The sequence below is a fragment of the Danio aesculapii genome, chromosome 8 (genome assembly GCF_903798145.1).
Source record: "Danio aesculapii chromosome 8, fDanAes4.1, whole genome shotgun sequence".
In the NCBI taxonomy this organism is placed as follows: Eukaryota; Metazoa; Chordata; class Actinopteri; order Cypriniformes; family Danionidae; genus Danio; species Danio aesculapii.
Genome location: NC_079442.1, coordinates 53,791,892 through 53,810,770, shown reverse-complemented (window position 1 = coordinate 53,810,770; position 18,879 = coordinate 53,791,892). Strand labels below are relative to the sequence as shown.

The following is an 18,879-nucleotide window of genomic DNA, read 5'->3' as shown; positions in this document are numbered from 1 at the left end:
AAAGATCCAGAAGGACATCCTGCTGATTTGATTCAGAAGGCACTTGTTTTGTCAGACGGCTCACCGGTCAGGTATACATCCGTGCTAAAATATCAAGGTGAAAGTCATTATAGCTTGTGTAGAACAGACCCAGCTCCCAACCCAACTTTAAGAATAGATTAACTGAGATATTTTTTTTTAATCGCACGATAAGAGTCGCGTTAATGCCGATAACGGCCCACTATATAATATATATATACACACACACACATACTTGTAACATTAACTTTAGCTTTAACTGTATGTAAGAAGGGGCAGCACAGTGGCTCAGTGGTTCACAGTTGGCACGCTGGTTTGCGTTGCCAGTTCTGTTGGCATTTCTGTGTGGAGTTTGCATGTTCTCCCCGTGTTGGCATGGTCCAAACACATGCGCTATAGGGAAACTGATTAACTAAATTGACCGTAGTGTATGTCTGTCTGTGTAAATGAGTGTGTATGGGTGTTTTCCAGTACTGGGTTTCAGCTGAAAGGGAATCTGCTGCGTAAAACACATGTTGAAATAGTTGGTGGTTCATTCCGCTGTGGCGACCTCTAATAAATAAGAGACTAAGCAGAATAAAAATGAATGAATGCATGTAGGAAATACTGTGAAAATTTCTCCTCTCTGTTAAACAGCACTCATAGTTGAAAATATAAGATTTCACAGGAGGGTGAATAACGTTGTCTTCATGTGCGTGTGTTCATCATTGATGTGTTTAGAGTGTGACGTACCACCCCGAGGATGTGCGAGACGCTGTCCACCGTGTGCGGTTTGCTGTTTCGCGGCCAGTAGTCCAGAAAGTTGTGGATGTCCACTTTAAAGTCCTTCAGGTCGTCTTCTGAGATGTCGCAGATGTGATCCTCCAGATCCTCCAGAGTCGTCAGCTGATTGTCAGACACCACACTGCCCTGCTTATCCATACGCCACAGGATACGGGCCGCCAGACTACACACACACAGGTTTGTTTTTGTGAATTGTTGGGACATTACATTGGTTTCATACTGTACAAACTGTAATTTCTATTGACCTACACCAACACTACCCCTAAACCCAACCACAAAAAAACATGTACACACACACACACACACACACACACACACACACACACACACACAATGGGTTTTCATGCTTTATGGGCTCTCTCCATAGACGTAATGATGTTTCTACTGTACATATTACTTCTACTCCCCCAATCCTCATGACAATCTGCATTTTCACATGTTTACTTGAGCTGTTTTCCTCATGGAGACCAAAAAAAATGAACACAAACTCAAAATTGACTGGTATTGCTATACTTGTGGGGACATTTGGTGCACCACACACACATACACTACACAAACCTACACATTAAACACACACGTCTACACCCACACATCCACACCTATGATTAACATACATATACGCAAGCACGAGACCCACACATCACACATACACACACTCACACACATCTACACACATATACACATCTACCCACACACAACTACACACTCGCACACATCAACACAGACAAACGCATACACTCACATACGCATGCACACATACACACGTGAACACCACACACATATAAATCAATCCACACACACACACACACAAACACACACACACACACACACGCACGCACGCACACGCACACACACACAATGGGTTTTCATGCTTTATGGACTCTCTCCATAGCTGTAATGAGGCTGCACACATCTACACCCACACACACATCTACACTATGATCTACATACAAACACACACACACACACACACACATATACATATCTACCCACACACAACTACACACTCGCACACATCTACACAAATAAACGCATACACTCACACACGCATGCACACGTAAACACACACACACACACACACACACAATGGGTTTTCATGCTTTATGGGCTCTCTCCATAGCTGTAATGATGCTGCACACATCTACACCCACACACACATCTACTCTATGATCTACATGCGTACACACACATGCGTGAGCAAACCAATGTGCATGCACGCACACTCACACATACATCTACACACAATACGCTCACTTACATACAAACACATGAACACACACACACACACGCATACACATGCATAAATAAACCTATACACACCAGAGGTGGGACATTGTTTGGCAAGACACAAGTCTCAATACATTGCTCTCAAGTCCCGAGTCAAGACCCAAGTCAAAGGCAACAAGTCTCAAGTCAAGTCCAAAGTCCTACGGTTTGACTTTTGAGTCTTTTTTAACAGAAAAATAAAGTGTAAACAAATTATATATGGCTGTAAGATCTGTATTTATTAAAAAAAACATTGCTCAGATTCATAAAAATACTATTGTAATTTTTGAAAAAGTGCTGAGCAGTGCTGCGTCTCGTCCCCACAATACACAAGAACCAGCTCCACCACAATAGACTCCATTTTGCCTTACATCACACAGAAATTGCAGGTCTACTGCTGTCTAATTCATTAAGTTTAGTTGTGCTATGGTATGTCTTGGGCGACGCAGTGGCGCAGTAGGTAGTGCTGTCGCCTCACAGCAAGAAGGTCGCTGGATCAAGCCTCAGCTGGGTCAGTTGTCAGTTGGCGTTTCTGTATGGAGTTTGCATGGAGTTTTCACATGGATTTCCTCTGGTTTCCCCCACAGTCCAAACACATGCAGTACAGGTGAATTAGGTAAGCTAAATTGTCCGTAGTGTATGAGTGTGTGTGTGTATGGATGTTTCCCAGAGATGGGTTGCAGCTGGAAGGGCATCCGCTGCATAAAACATATGCTGGCTAAATTGGTGGTTCATTCCGCTGTGGCGACCCTGGATTAATAATGGGACTAAGCTGAAAAGGAAATGAATTATAAATTGGTTATCCCAAGAATGTTGATATGGTTTATTTATTGCCACACTATTTATTAACAATTCACGAAACACTAAAAGGTTAAGGTCAATTCTATAATAAATACTAGTGTTTTTGAGTGTAGAATTGAATTGTATAACCAAAGTCATACTAGACGAATTGTGCTGAACTAAATTAGATATCAGATATGGACAAGTGTTTACTCGTTGCTTTTAGAACTAATTGTGTGCAGTATGAATGTAATTTTATCATTGTTTATATATATATATATACACAGTATGTAATTTATTTATCTATTTTTAGTATGGAGAGCTCTGCTGTAACGTGGATTTTCCTTTGGGGATTAATAAAGTCAAAGTCAAGTCATTTAACAGGAGGATCTCGAGAGCAAAAGCACGAAAGGAAGAGGAAACACAGGAACCAAATTGTGCGTCTGCATCATCAGATGAAGCGAGAGCAGATCATTCGCACGTGAGCAGACAGTGTTTTGAGTGCGCGCAAGAAGCAAGAGGAAACTGGTGTGTGAGCAAAAAGATTCGCTTGCTCGTATTACATGAATGCGCTTTCACCTTGTAATACTGCGCTTACCACATTTGTCAGTGAAATAACGCCATAATAATGTAATCTTGACATTCATTCAAAATGTACCAGTCTGGGCCAATCGGATGCAATATGCTAATGAGGGGGTAAAAAAACAAACCAATGAGAGGGGGTGAAACGCGCTCCCGTGACGAGTCCGACGACACCTCGTTGATTCGAATCGGGCCCAGGCTTGGAGAGATACAGCCCCACCAGTCTGGGCCAATCAGATCCAATATGCTAATGAGGGTGGAACATAATGAGGGTGGAAGTCGTTTTCACCCCTTACCTAACCCTATGTGCAGGGCCAGCCCCCCCTTCACTCTAAAAACCCTGGTGGGTTTTTATTTCTCGTCAGATACAGACCCACCAGCCCTAAGTAACTGCTCACTCGGGGGGGTGGTGGGTCTTTCTTGCCCGCCGGTGGGTTCATACTTAGTCTCTTTTCGAGGCATATATTTTAATGAAAATTTTTTTTTAATTTTCTTCCCCTTTCCTTTTTCCTCCTTTTTCTTTCTTTTTTTCTTTCTTTTTTTTCTCCCTCTTTCTCACTTCCTCTCTCTCTCTGCCTGCCTTCCTTCCTCCACTTTAGCTCCCACTGGTGCCCTCCCATTCCTGCAGGGTCATGCCGTGAGGCCCCTCTCGCCCCAGGCCGACAAATATTGGATCGAGAGCTGACTTTCAATGGATCGCAACAACGGAGCTGCTCTGCCACTCACGAAACCCTGACCCAGAATCAGGTCATCTACGAGTCATTTAGCCAAACGAAACTATCTTCGGTATCATTTCGCAAACTGGCGCATTCCGGTTGGACGTTGTCGAATCAAAACAATTTGCGGTACTTTGATTGGATGTCGTGCTGAATTCGCGCATGCTCTCTGTCACACACACGCACACACAGATAAACAGAGATAGAGCGGTCCGTGTCAACATACTTTTTATCTTTGGGCTTTTTATGGGAAGTAGCAAGTCTTTACAAGTCAATATGCGCAAGTCCAAGTAAAAGTCACGAGTTATTCATGTTAAAGTCCAAGTCGAGTTGCAAGTCTTTTTAGATTTTGTCAACTCGAGTCCACATCTCTGATACACACACATACATCTATACACACACACAAACAAACAAAACACACTATTTGGCGCCATCTAGTGTCTGAATAACGTGCAGGTTAGTGTATACTCCATCAGCTGGATGTAGTTTATCCCTGTCTTTCAGCATGGCATGAGTGATGTGTTTGTTCTCCTACCGGACGTTTTCGCTGGGCGCTTTTCCGTAGGTCTTGATGGCAGCACACTCCAGCTTGTGCTCCTCCCAGCCGGCGCGCTGACATGTTTTATCACAGTATTGCGCAAACCTGCACTGTCCACAGCGCTGCAGCTTCTCCTGACGCCGGAAACAACTGTGACAGATGCTGGACGCCTGGCTGTAGGAGGAACACAAATGACAACATACACTTTCAAAATGATTTGTCACATACAGAGTCACATACAGTATGATGTGCAGTGAATGCTTATATAATGGCACAAAAAATACACTGCAAAAAAGCTTATTTAAATAGATCTGCATCTGTATAATGTTATTATTATCAGCAGTATTATTAATTATATGCAGATTTATATTTGTTTTAATAAAAACTAGTGTAGATTTGTCCAGCTGTGGGGTTTTGGAGACGTCTGTATCATCATATGGGGCATCAGAACAGGACGTGTGTTTGGATATCACTCAGTTTTTTTTGACCACACTTCATTATTATTGTTCATTTATTCCTTTGCTGGAGATTACAACTGAATTTAGAAATAGTTTGACACAAATCTTTGCTCTTAACAAACTAAATTAAATATGTGGGCTAATGGATGTGTTCAGTGGAGTGAGTTTCAACCATTTCCTTACTCCACCAAAGTAAAGGAGTAAAGAGAAAAAATAAAGTAAAGAGGCTAAATGGAGGAGGCTCGTTCTTTATCCTCGCGCTGCAGATGCTCTGTTGAACTGTTTTCTCGCTAGTGAAGCGTTCAGTTTTTACACTTACAAAGTCCACCATGTAAATAGCAAATTCACCATAGAGCGATGCAACTGACTCTGAAAGGCAGGGAACTCAATTTCACGGCCCACGAGACGATAGTTTGAGGCCCCCACCTTAATTTGAAAGTTTAATGTCAGTGCGGCCCGCGAGTTTGATGTGTATGGCACTTTACAGTTTTGTTATGTGGAGCTGAACGAACCCACCAATCACAGTAGGGTATATAGCTCTCGGGGGCGGGACATCAGCTGGGCTTGGTGAAGACAGAGAAACATTTCTCATGTCAATGAAGAAAGTTACAGCAGCATTAGCTATGCTTCCATCCAAAACTGCAAATGAACTTTAAGCGCAAAACTGGATTATCGCATTAAAGACGTGCGAATAAAGCAGCGTTTCCATCCAACGAGTCAAAGTGAACAAAATCGTCACTTCCTGATTATCTGGCGCCGAATATCAACAGTAAAAACTGAATTTACTGCGGTAGGAGAAGCTGTGTCAATCTTTTCTTCATCTAATAAATGACTTGCGCCTCAGAAGGTAATCCTGACACGCAGTGAACGTGCGGTGGTGTTTGAAGGTGTCAGATGCGGAGCACAGACGCTCTTGATTCTGGAGGTCATTAATGATATAATAACACTAATACTTAAACGGTGTTTAAGAATGACCAAAACAACAGTTCAGAGGGTTTACAGTGTGTTCAGCCTGCTGGTTTGTCCATTCATACACATTTTCATCATCACATGATCTCTTATAACAAAATCACATGACCTTTTTTAATGCTCATACTGAAATTTGTGCGGTGAAAGTGTTTCCATCGTAGTTTATGTGCATCTTTTCTTATCGAATAAAAAGTTTATCTTACTCAGTTATGCGCATGTTTAAAATTCATGCACATCATGGCGTTTCCATCAACCGGCTTTTTATGCACATATCCAAAATGCACATAAAAATAGGTGGATGGAAACATAGCTAGTGATATGGAGTGTTTTCCTCCGTGCCTGCTAGCTGCCTCGTTTCTATTGAGCACACACGGATATTCATCCCGGCGTGCTTCATTCACAACTCAACACAACACTCACAGCAAAGTTGCTGCCCAGGGGACATTATACATAGATAAATGTATACAAATCAGTGCTTAATTTGAGCCGGATCTTGTTCCGGGAAATGTCAGATATTCATATTTTTCTTTCCGGTATTTATTTTAATTGATTCGGCATTAACTTGTGCTCAGTGAATACCTAAATTTGTGTGTGTGTGAGCGAGAGAGAGAGAGAAAGAGAGAGAGAGAATGAGTGCAGCGAATGCTGTGTGGATTGTGTGTGCGGTAGTCATGCGCTAGTTAAAGCAAATTTCACGTTTAACTATTGGTCCTGAACAATATTTTCAACCAATAATCAACCAATCATCAAGTGCTGCATACGTGGCAGGATAAAAGAAAAGTCTAATGTGATCGGCCATCCGATCTAGACTTTACCGTCACACATCGACACCTGTCCCATCGGCAATAAGAGTCCCCGGTAACCCGGACTAATAATAGTGTCGCACCGTTACTTGTGGGTCATTTCCATCGTCTCATACAATAAACATTACTGTACATATATTTCTATATGATGGAATAAGTCAAAACAAATGACAACAACACAGTGTTGCTTCTATTTCTGTAACAACAGTACAGCGGATGACAGTAAATCTAACTATTATTATTATTATTATTATTATTATTATTATTATTATTATTTATTTATTACTGATTGATTTATTTTCTTATTCATTTTTATTGTTTATTTTTTATCTTATTATGTGTTTTAAAAAAATCCAATCTTCAAAAATCTCTTTATTTTTTAACACGAAATAAAATGAAAAAAAATAGCAAATTAATAATTAATAATAAAAATGAATTTCTTGCAGAAAACCTGATGCGACCCAGCCCCACCCAGACTCGGTTCTCCAGCGGCCCCCAGGTAAATTGAGTTTGAGACCCCAGCTTAAAGGGAATGAGAGATAAGACTCTGATTGGTTTAATGCACGTTATGCTTAAAACAAGCAAAAGTGGATTGGGACACACCCTTAATGCTTTTGCTGTTAACCGATGACCTGGTTTCATGCACTTTAGACTTTGTGCTTAGATCATTCAAACGGAGCCCAATATGTTAGCTTGTCTAGAAAATGCTTCTTGACTTAAGACTAAAAACAAGACAAAAGCTATTTTTTTTTGCAGTGTATCAATAAGAATCTAAATTATTGAGTATAATAATAAGTAAAAAAACACAAACAATTGACCCTTCGCTAAGCCCCGCCCTCGTTAGTTACTGTTGTTACGCCTGTCAAGCTTTCACGCCTGGCACGTCTATTACAATGTGTATGCGCCGGTGTCAGACATTCCCAGGGATATAATTAGTCATTTTTGGTGAACAGGTGAGATATCTGAGAATCCAGCAATGAAAAATAAAACAAAATATAAAATATAAAATAATAGTCCTCAAAGTGTAGAAGTGTTTCTATATTGTCAGACAGACAGCTTGTTTCAATAAATTGATAATTTTCCTTTCCTAGAGTGTATTGTGTGATGTTGTTAACCCACATTAATCATTCAATCATTCACTTTCCTTCAACTTAGTCAATTTATTAATTAGGGGTTGTCACAGTGAAATGAACTGCCAACTACTCCAGCATATGTTTTACACAGCGGATGCCCTTCCGGCTGCAACCCAGTACCGGGAAACACCCATACACACTCATTCACACACAAACACACTCATACACGACAGCCAATTTAGTTCATCAATTCCCCTATAGCGCATGTGTTTGGACTGTGGGGGAAACCGGAGCACCCGGAGGAAACCCACACCAACACAGCGAGAACATGCAAACTCCACACAGAAATGCCAACTGACCCACCTGGGACTCAAACCAGCGACCTTCTTACTGTGAGGCCACAGTGCTAACCGCTGAACCACCGTGCCGCCCTAGCCACATTATTATTTACCTTTGTGGTTATTGGGATGCTGTTTTATTTCATTGTATGTGCTTAAGTTGATACTGTTTTTTCTTTTTAAATGTAATTGTGAGGGTGGCATGGTGGCTCAGTGGTTAGCACTGTGGCCTCACAGCAAGAAAACTGCAGGTTTGAGTCCTGGCTGGGCCAGTTGGCATTTCTGTGTGGAGTTTGCATGTTCTCCAGTGTTGGCGTGGGTTTCCTCCGGGTGCTCCGGTTTCCCCCACAGTCCAAACACATGCGCTATAGGGGAGTTGATGAACTAAACTGGCCATAGTGTATCAGTGTGTGTTTATAAATGCGTGCAAATGGGTGTTTCCCAGTATTGGGTTGCAGCTGGAAAGGCATCCGCTGTGCAAAACATATGCTGGAATAGTTGGTGGTTCATTCCGCTGTGGCGACTCCTAATAAATAAGGTTGTTTTTGTCTCTTTTTGTTTTTACTGTAATTAGCCATAAAATGCATTAAAAATAAATAAATAAATAAATAAATAAATGTTTCGTATAAAACATCCTTTTATGAGTTTCTGCACACAATAAATTATACAGCTCAATCCCGACATGAGTGGCTTCCCACAATTTTAGGCTCTAAAACATTCCTTTAATGTTGCTATGAAGTTACAGTATATAGCGTGGTTATGAATGTTCTTAGAGTGGTCCAGTTTCTTACATGAAACATAAAAATGAGGATTTTTCCTATACTTACACTGCTTAAAATGCCTTTCTTACTGCGAGTTTTTGTCTTGTTTCTAGTTCAAATATCTAAAAGTTCTTAAATTAAAAGCATTTTCTGGACAAGTTGTTTTATTTTAATAAATAATGACTTAAATTGAAGTGTTTTTATTTTAAACAATCAAAATAATCTACCTGGGGTCCAGTAAATAAACATATTTCAAACTTAGCTTACGCTATCATTTCTAATGAAGCATTCCAAATGTTAATAACAAGCAATGCAGTGTAGTACATGTTGCACAAATCTTATTTCTGGCTGATGTTTTCATGCACTCATGATTCGTTTATCTTATTCTTCATGCTGAATTATTTTATGCAACACTATTTTTTTATTTTATTAAAACATCATGTTCATATTGACCCTTCACGGTGAGCAAACTAAATTCCTCACTTCTGATCTTCGGTAACTCGACTCTAATCCTGATTTCACAGGCTGTTTTTAGACTCCCAGGGCTCTGGAAACTACACACAGGCACACACACACACACACACACACACACACACACACACACACACACACATACATTATCTTTCAGAAATTCCACAGGTTATTTTTAGCCACGACATCTGACTCGACTGAATGGACCTCAAAGACTGAGATGGCAAGTGACATACTGAAATATACATGAAATTGTGAATTAAGAAGACTTACATGGGATTTTCTTTCCAAACACATGACTGAATAAGAGGGCAGTGTGTAATCGTGCTGGAAACGACTCTCTTACGCTTGCACAAAATAAAGTTTGAACATTTGTTTTGTGTACATTCAAGTTTAATTAAATTAGTTAAATTTGAATATTTTTTAACTTTATTAATTTATAAAAAATCTATGATTTATTAATATTGAAAAATATTTATATTTATTTTAATTTACTTTTATATTATTATATTTATTTTAAGTTTTAACTAAATTATATATATACACATTTTATAAAATAAATGTTAATTTTATTTACTTCAATTAATCACCAAGGCAACTTTTCTTCTTTAAAATGTTAATAAAACAAAATTACAAACATTTATTCAATTTATGGAAATTATTCTTAAGACTTGAAACAACTTTAAAAAAAAACTCACCTTCTGCAGCTTTAACGTGTGTGTGTGTGTGTCTGTCTGTGTGTGTGTGTGTGTGCATGCGTGCGTGTGTGTGTGTGTGTGTGTGTGTGCATGTGTGTTTTTAATCCTTTGTTATATGCATATATTTTGCTTTGACATTAGAGGTATTTAATTTGACTTTGTGTTTTGGCAAAGTCTTTTGTTTTGAAATTGAATTGTCTTATAGTGGATATAATAATAATAAGGCTAATAATATTGACCTTAAAAAGTTTTCAATTAATTAATCAATTTATTTATTATTAAAACTACTTTTATTGTAGCTGAAATACAACAAATAAGTGTGTGTGTGTGTGTGTGTGTGTGTGTGTGTGCGTGTGTGTGTGTGTGTGTGTGTGTGTGTGTGTGTGTGTGTGTGCGCATTTACATTTAGATTTTCTTGTTAAATTTCACCTAAATATAACTGAAAGAAATGCAGTGTAGTTTTCATTTCTGTTTTTATTTTTATTTCAGTATAACTTATAAATATTGCTGTGTTCTTTACATTTTTCTTTTGTAAAATGTTTCAAGTAAAGTCAACTAATCACTTCAGTTCAATTAAGGTCATCTGAGGTTCATCTGAGAGCAACGGGTTTACTCACCTTTTTTAAGTAAACTTACATGGGATTTTCTTTCCAAACACATGACTGAATAAGAGCAGTGTGTAATCGTGCTGAAAACGACTCTCTTACGCTTGCACAAATTAAAGTTTGAACATTTGTTTTGTGTACATTCAAGTTTAATTAAATTAGTTATTTATTTATTATTTTTTACTTTATTAATTAATAAAAATGTATGATTTATTAATATTAAAATTTTTTAATATTTATTTTAATTTATTAGTATATTTATTTGAAGTTGTTACTTTAAATATATATTAATATTTAAATATTACATATACATACAGTTGAAGTCAGAATGATTAGCCCCCCTGAATTATTAGGCCACCTGTTAATTTTTTCCCCCAATTTCTGTGTAACAGAGAGCAGATTTCTCCAACACATTTCTAATCATAATAGTTTTAATAACTCATCTCTAATAACTGATTTATTTTCTCTTTGTCATGATGACAGTAAATAATATTAGACTAGATATTCTTCAAGACACTTCTATACAGCTTAAAGTGACATTTAAAGGCTTAACTAGGTTAATTAGGTTAAAGTTAGGGTAATTAGGCAAGTTATTGTATAACGATGGTTTGTTCTGTAGATGAAATAATATATAGCTTAAAGGGGCTAATAATTTTGACCTTAAAATGGTGTTTAAAAACTAAAAACTACTTTTCTTCTAGCCAAAATAAAAAAAATAAGACTTTCTCCAGAAGAAAAAATATTCTCAGACATACTGTGAACATTTCTTTGCATCTGTTAAACATAATTTGAGAAATTTTTAAAAAGAAAAAAAACCTCCTAGGGTGGCTAATAATTCGTTTTTTTACTGTAAATACACACATGTTTTATAAAATATATAAATATATAATAGCAATTAATCACCAAGGCAAAGTTTCTTCTTTAAAATGTCAATTAAAAAAAAAATAACAAAAATTGTATACAATTACAATGAAAATAGAATTAATATGAATTAATAACAGTATATTAATGATAAATATATATTAAAATAAGTTTGTTAGAAATAGTAGTCTTTAAAGCTCATTTTAAAAGTAAGCTTTTAGTCCTATGAAACATATATAAATATATTTTGTTTGCATTTACATTTGAGTTTTCTTGTTAAATTCACCTAAATATAACTAGGAAAGAATGCAGAGTAGTTTTCATTTCTATTTTAATTTTTACTTCAGTAAAACCTACTAATATTGCTGTGTTTTTGACATTTTTCTTTTGTAAAAGATTTACAAAAGAAACTAATCAGCTTAAAAGCAACAAGTTTACTCACTATTTTAAGTAAGGTCAACAGGTTTACTCACTTATTTAATGTCAACTTATTGCTTTAATTCAACTGGGGTTCAACTAAGAGCAACATATTTACCCATTTTTGTTTTAAAGTCAACTAATTATTTTAAAGTCAAATAATCACAATAAAATCATCGGTTCATTCACATTTTTAAAGTCAACTAATCCCTTTTAAAACAAAAGGTTTACTCACTTTTTAAAGTAAAGACAATGCGTTTACCATCTTTTTTCAGTAAAGTCAAAGCAACAAGTATACTCACTTTTTTATGTCAACTAATTGTTAAAGTAAATTTAAGTAAACTAATTTGATAGTTAAAATCAACAGTTTATTGACAATTTTTAAATAAAGTCAAGTTATCGCTTTAAAATCAATGGGTTTACTCACTTTCAGTAAACTCAACTAATTGCTTTAAACTCAATTAATTGCATTAAAATCAACAGTTTATATTATAGGTGGGCAGAGATAATTTTTAATCTAGATTAATCTCACTGTAATCTTGGAATTAATCTAGATTAAAATGGCTCATTTGAGTTCTGCTGAAGGCATTCAGAATATGTGAGCTACCCAAATAATGACTAAAAGTAAGTCTTTGAGAACGGGTTTCTCAAGCCAGGTGGCGCATTAGACCAGCGGCTCATCTCCTGTTTCCAAAATGCATCACAAACTGCTGGAGAAACTGCTCTACTGTGATCATTGGTGAAGAAAATAAATGATGTTCAATAAGATGTACTTGTGTTTACTGTTTATTCAGGTAAACATGAACTGTGAACTACATAAGCTCCAAACAGTGATTTTTGATGACCTTAATCCCACTAAAGTCAGAACTGAATTAAACAGAAATGGAATGAAGACATGTGCAGTATGCAGATATTAGCACCATTACTGAAGTAAACACTGCAATCAAACTATTACCGTCATGTAGGACTTTTCACTATATTGTCCGACAAGATCCACACACGCGGCTGTCAGTAAAGCACCGCACATACACACACACACACACATGCACACACGCACACACACACACCGAAATCTGGAAGTTTTTTTCTTTCCATTTGGCGTGTGTTATTAAACTCCATAACACTCTCTCCACTTTACTCCTTATTTGCGTCTAATAGCCCAGTTTGTCACGGGGGCATGAATGAAATGTTCATGAGTGAATGTGAAACTGCCGAACTGCAGTTAAAGTTACCCAAAATTACAGGAAACTCTTTCATTACAGCACTTCACGTAAACACCTTAATTATAATATTGTCTATTAATAACTAGACTACAGATGTCCATGTTAAATCGTGTCTTCAAAGATCCAGAAGGGCATCCTGCTGATTTGATTCAGAAGGGCACTGTTTTGTCAGTTTCATTCACCGTCCTTCATTTTAAAAAGCCCCCGCTCCATTTTATTTCTATATGTTTTACTGGAAAGCATAAACTCTACAGGTGCCTGATAGTTAGATGTGGCGCTAACATTAATCAGATTCACTCTAGTGAACTGCATCCATGTTAGCACGTCACATTTGATGTGGTAACTTTACAGTAGGAATACACACAGGTTTGAAGACTCATTCTCGCCCCCTACAGTGCAATTCGGTCAGGTATACATCCGCACTAAAATATCAAAGTGAAAGTCATCATAGTTTGCGTAGAACAGACCCAGCTCCCAACTCAACTTTGAGAATAGATTAACAGCGATATTTTTTTTAATCGGCCAATAAGAGCACAGCACGTTAACGCCGATAACGGCCCACCACTAGTTTATTCACATTCTGAAATTCAACTAATCACTTTAGTTCAACTGGGGTTCATCTAAGAGCAACAGATTTACACACTTTGTAAAGTAAGATCAACTAACCAATTTAAAAGCAACAGGTTTGCTCACTTTAAGTAAAGTCAACTAATCACTTTAGTTGAGCTAAGTTCAACTGGGGTTCAAATAGGTTTGGTCACCTTTTTAAGTAAAGTCAACTAATCACTTTATGTCAACTTTTTTATGTCAACTAATTGTTAAAGTAAATTTAAGCAAATTAATCACGTTAAAATCAACAGTTTATTGACATTTTTAAAGTAAAGTCAACCAATGGTTTAAAATCAATGGGTTTACTCACTTTAAGTACAGTCAACTAATCGCTTTAGTTCAACTGGGATTCAATTAAGAGCAACAGGTTTACTCACTTTAAGTAAACTCAACTAACCGCTTTAATCTCAATTATCCACATTAAAATCAACAGTTTACTCACATTTTAAAAGTCAACTAATCACTTTAAAGCAACAGGTTTACTCATTTTAAGTCAACTAATCGCTTTAGTTGAACTGGGGTTCATGTAAAGCCTCATTCACACTACGAGCGACCATTCATTTCAATGGAGAGTGAGCGACTTCCAATGACCTCCGTCTACGCAAGTGACTGCTGACGACCGGGTGGGCGTGTTGAGCGATGCGACAAAGTTGAGAATCCTTCAACTTTATGCATATACTGTGTGCTGTATATACCAACACAGACCTTTGACCTTTACTCACTTTTTAAAGTAAACTCAATGAATCGCTTTAAAAGCAACAAGTTTACTGTCTTTTTTCAGTAACGTCAACTAATCGCTTCAAAAGTCAACGGGTTTACTCACTAAGTAAAGTCGACTAATCACTTTAGTTCCACTTAGTTTAACTGGGGTTCATCTAAGAGCAACAGGTTTACTCACATTAAGTAAACTCAACTAATCGTGTTAAAATCATCAGTTTACTGACATGTTAAAGGCAACTAATCAGTTTTAAAGCGACGGGTTTACTCACTTTAAGACAACTAATCGCTTTAGTTTAACTACGTTCAACTGGGACTCATTTAAGAGCAACAGGTTTACTCACATTTTTAAAGTCAACTAATCAGTTTTAAAGCAATGAGTTTACTCACTATTTTAAGTAAACTCAATTAATCAGTTTTAAAGCAACAGGGTTACTCACATTAAGTAAACTCAACTAATCATGTTAAAGTCATCAGTTTACTCACATTTTTGAAGTCAACTAATCAGTTTTAAAGCCATAAGTTTACTCACTATTTTAAGTAAACTCAACTAATCGTGTTAAAGTGGACAGTATACTCACATGTTAAAGTCAACTAATCAGTTTTAAAGCAACAGGTTTACTCACTTTAAGACAACTAATCATTTTAGTTCAACTGGGGTTCATCTAAGAGCAACAAGTTTACTCACATATAAGTAAACTCAACTAATCGTGTTAAAATCATCAGTTTACTCACATTTTTGAAGTCAACTAATCAGTTTTAAAGCCATAAGTTTACTCACTATTTTAAGTAAACTCAACTAATCAGTTTAAAAAAAACAGGTTTACTCACTTTTTTAAAGTAAATTCAATGAATCACTTTAAAAGCAACAAGTTTACTGTCTTTTTTCAGTAAAGTCAACTAATCACTTCAAAAGTCAACAGGTTTACTCACTAAGTAAAGTCGGCTAATCGCTTTAGTTCCACTTAGTTTAACTAAGGTTCATCTAAGAGCAACAGGTTTACTCACATATAAGTAAACTCAACTAATCGTGTTAAAATCATAATTTACTCACATTTTAAAGTTAACTAATCAGTTTTAAAGTAACAGGTTTACTCACTTTAAGTCAACTAATCACTTTAGTTCAGCTAAGTTCAACTGGGGTTCATCTAAGAGCAACAGGTTTACTCACGTTTTAAAAGTAAACTCAACTAATTTAAACTCAACTAATCGTGTTAAAATCATCAGTTTACTCACATTTTTAAAGTCAACTAATCAGTTTTAAAGCAACAGGTTTACTCACTATTTTAAGTAATCTCAATTAATCAGTTTTAAAGCAACAGGTTTACTCACATTAAGTAAACTCAACTAATCGTGTTAAAGTCAACAGTTTACTCACATGTTAAAGTCAACTAATCAGTTTTAAAGTAACAGGTTTACTCACTTTAAGACAACTAATCACTTTAGTTCCACTTAGTTTAACTGGGGTTCATCTAAGCGCAACATGTTTTCTCACATTTAAGTGAACTCAACTAATGATGTTAAAATTAACAGTATACTCACATTTTAAAGTCAACTAATCGCTTCAAAAGTCAACAGGTTTACTCACTAAGTAAAGTGGACTAATCACTTTAGTTCCACTTAGTTTAACTGGGGTTCATCTAAGAGCAACAGGTTTTCTCACATTTAAGTAAACTCAACTTATCGTGTTAAAATCAACAGCTACTCACATGTTAAACTCAACTAATCGCTTCAAAAGCAACATGTTTACTCACTTCAAGTAGTCAACTAATCGCTTTAGTTCAATTGGGGTTCATCTAAGTGCAACAGGTTTGCTTTATTTTTAATGTAAGCTCAACTAATCACTTTTAAATCTACAGTTAACTCGCATTTTTAGTCACCTAATAATGTTAAAGCAATGAGTTTACTTACTATTTTAAGTAAAGTCAACTAATCATTATTTTATAGTGTACCCAGATCCGTTCACCTGTAATCATCTCAGATCTCACCGGTATTACCTGTCAAACACCACGGAAGCGAAGGGTGGTTCAGCGAACAGCACGTCTCCAGCCCAAACCTCTTTAGTGGCCCTCAGCCCGCGACCTTTCCCCGGAGAGTCAAAAACTTCCACAAACTCCATTCTGGATCTTCTGCGTCTGCACTGATGCCCAGCAGCTGCGTCTCAAATAGACCAGTCCTCAGCTGTACCATGTTAGGGTTCGGCACAGGGGTGTCCAGGGTCAAACCAGAAGACTCTAGACGGGATGTTTTATTTCACCAGGCCTGGAGGTTTGGACAAATGGTAGATAATAAAGCGAAGAACCACTGCAGCTGCTGTAGGTGTAATGTTGTTAAAGAAATCGAATGTTTGCACTCATGTGTTATGGGTGAATTCACCTCATGTGGGACCTCGCCGGGTATTTTTGTCCCTCAGTTGGAGCCGCCAGTCAAAAAAAAAAAAAAAAACAGCTGCCAGATCCAGCACCTTCTCCCCCAGAAACACACACCTTCTGGGCCCTTCCACTACGGCACAACAGTTCTGATCACTTTTTGGGTTTTCAGCATTTTTATTTATTAATTAAAATTTTATAAATTTGTAAAAAGATTTTAAAAGGTTTAAAATTAAAATGTGTAAATATATAAATTAATTGTTAACTCGTTTTATATACAGTTAGCTTGTCTTCCACATACCAGTTCTGCTAATATTATAAGCTTTTAAAGTTTTATTTATATTAAAAAGTTTTAGAAAGCTTTCAAATTAAAATATGTAAATATATAAAGTAATTGTTAACTCAATATATAGTTACTGTCGTTATTTACTGTCATCTACACACCAGTTCTGCTAACATTAAGATTTTTATTTATTAAATATTTAAGTTATTTTAAATTGAATCGATTTGTAAAAGTTTTATTTATATTGAGAAGTCTAACATTTCTAAAAAATATAAACTAGTTGTTAACACGTTATATAGACAGATCGATAGATGTTTTATTTATTGTCTTCTACATACCAATTCTCAGCACTTTTCTTCTCATATAGTTTTTAACATTTTTAATTTTTAAGTTCATTTAAATTTAATACATTTGTTAAATGTTTTATTTGTTAAAAAGCTTTAAAAATGTTTAAAATTAAAATTTGTAAATATATCAATTAATTGTTAACTCATTATAAATACGCTCTTCTACACACCAGTTCTGATAACATTATAAGATTTACATTCTTTTATTTAATTTTTTATTAAAATTTAATAACTTTGTAAAATGTTTTATTTATATTAAAAAGTGAAAAGGCATCACGGTGGCTCAGTGACACATCTCCCGGCTGGGTCAGTTGGTGTTTCTGTGTGGAGTTTGCATGTTCTTACCGTGTTGGTGTGGGTTTCCTTCGGGTGCTCCGGTTTCCCCCACAGTCCAAACACATGTGCTAATTGATTAACTATATTGGCTGCAGTGTATGTGTGTGTGTGTGTGTGAATGAGTGTGTATGGGTGTTTCCTAGTATGGGTTGCAGCTGGAAGGGCATCCGTTGTGTAAAACATGTGCTGGATAAGTTGGTGGTTCATTCCGGTGTGGCGACCCCAAGTTAATAAAGGGACTAAGTTGAAAAGAAAATGAATGAATGAATGAATGAATGAATGAATGAATGAATGAAAAAGTGGAAAGAAGTTTAAATCTAAAATTTGTAAATATATAAATTAAGTCTTAACGTCTATAATACAATAATTTGGATAGACAGACAGATAGGATGGATGGATGGATGGGTGGATGGGTGTTTGGGTGGGTGGATGGATGGATGGATGGATCATTAAAACAGATGGATGGATGGATGGATGGATGGATGGATGGACGGACAGATGAAATGATAGGTGGATGGATGGATGGATGGATGGGTGGATAGGTGGATAGATGGATGGATGGATGGATGGATGGATGGATGGATGGATGGATGGACGGACGGATGAAATGATAGGTGGATGGATGGATGGATGGATGGGTGGATAGGTGGATAGATGGATGGATGGATGGATGGATGGATGGATGAATGGATGGATGGATGGGTGGATGGGTGGGTGGATAGATGATGGATGGGTGGGATGATGGATAGGTGGGTGGATGGATGGATGGATGGATGGATGGATGGATGGATGGACGGACGGATGAAATGATAGGTGGATGGATGGATGGATGGATGGATGGGTGGATAGGTGGATAGA

The 18,879-nt window shown here is 36.7% G+C and overlaps 1 protein-coding gene across 2 annotated transcripts in view; it reads right to left on the bottom strand.

Annotated features, from left to right (window-relative positions):
• smyd1b (SET and MYND domain containing 1b) overlaps positions 1-16,843 on the bottom strand; it is a 44,265-nt gene extending 27,422 nt beyond the window's left edge. For both annotated transcript variants that reach the window (XM_056464193.1, XM_056464194.1), the window contains exons 1-3: positions 16,684-16,843; positions 4,681-4,857; positions 751-964 (exon numbers count right to left, since the gene is read on the bottom strand). In XM_056464193.1, the coding sequence (XP_056320168.1) occupies positions 751-964; positions 4,681-4,857; positions 16,684-16,805 (513 nt within the window). In that variant the 5' untranslated portion in view covers positions 16,806-16,843. The remainder of the gene's footprint in view (positions 1-750; positions 965-4,680; positions 4,858-16,683) is intronic.
• Between the last annotated feature and the right edge of the window lie 2,036 nt (positions 16,844-18,879).